Source organism: Crinia signifera, chromosome 1 (assembly GCF_055691185.1).
Source record: "Crinia signifera chromosome 1, ASM5569118v1, whole genome shotgun sequence".
NCBI lineage: Eukaryota > Metazoa > Chordata > Amphibia > Anura > Myobatrachidae > Crinia > Crinia signifera.
Window position 1 is genome coordinate 58,196,451 of NC_139217.1, and position 4,947 is coordinate 58,201,397.

General features: G+C 50.5%; 1 protein-coding gene and 1 long non-coding RNA gene across 2 annotated transcripts; both read left to right on the plus strand.

Moving 5' to 3' along the window:
- Nucleotides 1–863: 863 nt before the first annotated feature.
- Nucleotides 864–2,518, plus strand: LOC146027031 (uncharacterized). Its single transcript, XR_014454650.1, has 3 exons — nt 864–1,233; nt 1,862–1,936; nt 2,431–2,518. It is a non-coding gene; the product is annotated as an uncharacterized LOC146027031 (long non-coding RNA).
- Nucleotides 2,519–2,642: 124 nt separating this feature from the next.
- LOC146026924 (uncharacterized) lies at nt 2,643–4,591 on the plus strand. The gene is made up of 2 exons (XM_083157992.1): nt 2,643–2,852; nt 3,769–4,591. Exons 1-2 carry the CDS (start codon nt 2,670–2,672, stop codon nt 4,312–4,314), a joined length of 729 nt encoding a protein of 242 aa, XP_083014118.1. The 5' UTR covers nt 2,643–2,669; the 3' UTR covers nt 4,315–4,591.
- The last annotated feature ends 356 nt before the right edge of the window (nt 4,592–4,947 follow it).

Genomic DNA, 4,947 nt, shown 5'->3' on the forward strand with positions numbered 1-4,947 from the left:
TATCTATAATACTTTAACTGACCCGGCATATACTGGGTCACCTAAGTGTCCATCTCCGTGCTTTGCTCCGCCCCTCTGGAAACCCCCTTCTGAAAATCCTGCGTTTGCCACTGGGCAGGACCTCAGGGGGTATGATGCGCTTCAACTTCACCTCATAGGACGTGTAGCAGACAGTGGTGGGGCTTCCTCCGCCAGTCTTGGTGGACTCCTCCAACTCCATGGCCATTTTACTTTTCAACTGCCTTTTGATGTCGTTGAATCTCTTTTTTACATTGCGGACCAGGCGCTTGTGCTGACTCACAGCGTTCACCGCCTGGGTGATGTCCTTCCACATAGCCCTTTTGCGCTGTGCAGTGGTCTTGTGGTGACTTTTCCCCAGTAACCGGTCAAACACTGGCATGATAGCCCGGACAAGTGCAGCATAGGAGAATCTGACCTTTCGGCCACTTTTGGTGCGGCCAGCTTCCACCTCCTCCTCCTCATTTTCTACTCCAGCCATGTACCCCTCCTCCTCCATGCCAGTGTCTTCCTCCTCCTCACCTCCATCTTCCTCCACCTCTGACATGTGGCCCTCCTGCAGCTGCTGTGGGGTATGGTCAAGGTCCTGGCTGTAGGATGGGGATGCCAGCGGATCCTCCACCTCCTCCTGCTGGGGCTGGACGCCCAGGGCCTGGTGTGGGGCTGCCCTTGCTGTGGCCATGCTGCCTGCCACACTGCTGGCTCTCCCACTTGTCTGGCTGTCTCCATGCTCCTTACTTCCTATCAAAGAGTGAAATGGCGCCAATGCCCCTTTATATAGGGGGTGTGATGCATAATGGAGGCGACAGAGGTGGGCCAATAGGTTGGGGGGTTCTTAGGGGCCGTACACACCAGGACGATTTGGCATAAAAACCTCCGATTTCGATGGGTCGTACGAGCGTTTGCTATAGATTGGTGCAAAATCTTTTGTTTTAAGCCCACAATTCCGATCCGATGCGCGTACCCGCCGGTCGTAGGTCGGATTGAAGATCCTACCTACTGCAGTAAAGATCTGTCAATCCGACCTCAGATTGGGGGCTGATTGTATGCAGATTGCGAGATGATCGTGTGCACTTGCCTCGTCAGACCGTCGTCAGATCCTGCTTGTTTATACTCATTTCCTGGTCACTCCCTCCGCAGCCATTTTGTGAGACTCGTGGATGGTACAGGATAGCAGTGACGGAGGATCCTGGAGCACAGCCAAATTGAAGACAGGTATTTGGACCTTCCCTACCCACCAATGCATTTGCTGCCCACCAATGCATTAGCTGCCCACCAATGCATTAGCTGCCCACCGCTGCCCACCAATGCATTAGCTGCCCACCGCTGGCCACCAATGCATTAGCTGCCCACCGCTGCCCACCAATGCATTAGCTGCCCACCGCTGCCCACCAATGCATTAGCTGCCCACCGCTGCCCACCAATGCATTAGCTGCCCACCGCTGCCCACCAATGCATTAGCTGCCCACCAATGCATTAGCTGCCCACCGCTGGCCACCAATGCATTAGCTGCCCACCGCTGGCCACCAATGCATTAGCTGCCCACCGCTGGCCACCAATGCATTAGCTGCCCACCGCTGGCCACCAATGCATTAGCTGCCCACCGCTGGCCACCAATGCATTAGCTGCCCACCGCTGCCCACCAATGCATTAGCTGCCCACCGCTGGCCACCAATGCATTAGCTGCCCACCGCTGGCCACCAATGCATTAGCTGCCCACCAATGCCCACCAATTCATTAGCTGCCCACCAATGCATTAGCTGCGCACCAATTACCCCCCAGTGCATTTGATGCCCACCAATGCAGTGCAGTGATATATCTGTGTGTGTCACTCCCTCCGCAGGCATTTTGTGAGACTCGTCGATGGTACAGGATAGCAGTGACGGAGGATCCTGGAGCACAGCCAAATTGAAGACAGGTATTTGGACCTTCCCTACCCACCAATGCATTAGCTGCCCACCAATGCATTAGCTGCCCACCAATGCATTAGCTGCCCACCACTGCCCACCAATGCATTAGCTGCCCACCAATGCATTAGCTGCCCGCCAATGCCCACCAATTCATTAGCTGCCCACCAATGCATTAGCTGCGCACCAATTCCCCCCCAGTGCATTTGATGCCCACCAATGCAGTGCAGTGATATATCTGTGTGTGTAAATGGTAAATAGCAAAACCACAGCAGGTCATGCTGGAATGTGTAGTTCAACTAAAGCAGGAGTGTCAAGGTTGGCCAACACTGGAATAGATGAAGCTGTGTACACTATCACCTTGTTTACAATAAAAAGGAAACTGGTTGGTGAAACTTAAAACTTTATTGTGATATTAACAAAAGTGAACCTGAAATAAAAGAAGTGTCTTAACAATATATAAACTATAATCATTTAATAATTTTTTTTATCTATTTTCTTATAGACATGTCTCAGGCTCTGGCAAAGGAGCGTGACTTCGTCGAAGCATTTATCGACAAATACAGGGAGTACGAATGTCTTTGGAAGACGAAGTCCAAAGACTACAGTAACAAAATAAAAAGAGCAAATGCCCTGGATGAGTTGGCCAATTTCAGCCGTTCATATCACCCTGAAGCCAATGCGGAGTGGGTGCGGAAAAAAATCCAAGATCTCCGCACTGTGTTCCTAAAAGAGCATAAGAAAATGCAGACCACCAAGAGATCTGGTGCCGGAGCCGGCGACGTGTATGAGACCTCCTTGTGGTACTACAATCTCTTAACCTTCACCCTGAGTCAGGAGGCACAGAGGACCGGACTGTACCTCATGGTGGAGAGTGAGGGGGATGAGGTGTTGCAGACTGTGGATGAAAGTTCCCAACCATTGTCGGTAAGTACAGACCCGGTATTGACACATGTCCTTCCTCATTATTTTTTTGGGCCCGGAGAATAGGTTCAGTCCACACATGTCTTAAATGTGGTTCTCCTGCCAATGGACAGCACCCACTCCATTAAAATAGTCCTTGTACTGGTCTCTAACCTGCATGGCGCGTGTAGTCCCCCTATACTGTTGCGCCGGCGTTTCCACAGAGGATATCTGCACTACCTCCTTTGGCTCCTCTGGGACCTCTGGTGGTGCTGGTCCTGTAGGCCTTTGTGGTCTTTCCTTGCGGCGCAGTAAATTGTGCAGGACACAGCACGCCATGACGACCCAGTCTATTTTGTCCACCCTCAGGTTGATGGCAGTATGGAAAATGCGGAAACGGCTTGCCAGGATACCAAACGCACTCTCCACAAGCCGCCGTGCCCTGGAAAGCCTGTAGTTGAAAATTCTTTTGTCGTGGTCCAGGCCCCTTTTGGCATATGGCTTCATGATGTGCTCATGAAGGGCAAATGCCTCGTCTGCCACGAACACAAAATTGAGCCCATGTTTGGTTTCCTGGACCGACGGCAAGTGAAGAGTGTTGGAGGTGAGCCTCTGGTAGAACTTGGTATCCTTCAAAGTTCCACCATCCGAAGCACGCCCATTCCTGCCAACATCCAGGAAGATGAACTCGTAGTTCGCATTAACCACAGCCATTAGAACGATACTAAAGTATCCCTTGTAATTGAAGTAGTAGGAACCACTCTGTGCAGGCTGGTTGATGCGGACGTGTTTGCCATCAATGGCTCCTCCACAATTTGGGAAATTCCATGTCTCTTCAAACTCTGCAGCGATGTTTTGCCAATCCTTCACGCTGGTAGGGAACTGTAGAAATAATAAATAAACTTGATTAATAAATTGAACTTTGTATTTGTTTCCACAGCAACACAGTGCAGAGACAGAACATTCACCGACCCTGGACCTGTCTGGATTGTCGGAGTCTCCAGGAACATCGCAAGGAATATCCACTACACCCACACCGCCACAACAGGCCTGTAAAAAATCGCGCCGCAAGGAAAAGAAAATAGACAACCCAGAGGAGGAATTACTGATACGGGCCGAACAGGTTCTACGTAGGCCTCCCGACCGATTTGATGCTTTCGGGAAATATTTGTCTGACGGCTTACGCCAGCTGAGTCCAACCCAGCAAATGGCCTTTGAACGCATAAGCAGCGAGCTATTGTTTTTTGGCCGTTTAGACCGCCTTACATTTGAATGCAACATAGCTGGCCTTCTTCCTTGCCAACAACCACCAGGGCCTACTCCCCCAGCACCCTTACCAGTCCCTTCCACTTTGCCAAATCAATCTCCACCTGTCCAAGCATCCTCCGCACAACCTTCAACTCCAGCCCGCTATACCCACCTGTACACCTCATTATTGCCTGAGTTCACAGGAGAGCAGGACCCTCCGGTTTTACGCGAATTGTAAAACCAATTCTTGCCCTGTTGGTATGGAGCAGTATGACACATGATGCATGAGGCGCAGATAAAGCCCATGCACACGTGGCGCATGGTGCGGAGCAATGGGGCCGGGACCACTGCTTCTGCACTATGCACCGCGTGTGCATGAAGGTACTTTGATTATCTGCGCCACAAGCACTGTGTGTTCTACTGCTCCGTACCTCTAGTGAGTGCGGCAGTAGGTTTTAAAGCTCAGTTTGTTACAAAATTTTTGACTTGTTATAGCACTTTGGTCTATTTTTATATTATGCGTACCTAATGTTTCTAAAATGACACTTTTGCCATCTGCACATGCATGGAGCAGTATGACACATGATGCTTGTGGCGCAGATAAAGCCCATGCTCACGTGGCGCATGGTGCGGAGCAATGGGGCCGGGACCACTGCTTCTGCACTATGCACCGCGTGTGCATGAAGGTACTTTGATTATCTGCGCCACAAGCACTGTGTGTTCTACTGCTCCGTACCTCTAGTGAGTGCGGCAGTAGGTTTTAAAGCTCAGTTTGTTACAAAATTTTTGACTTGTTATAGCACTTTGGTCTATTTTTATATTATGCGTACCTAATGTTTCTAAAATGACACTTTTGCCATTTGCACATGCA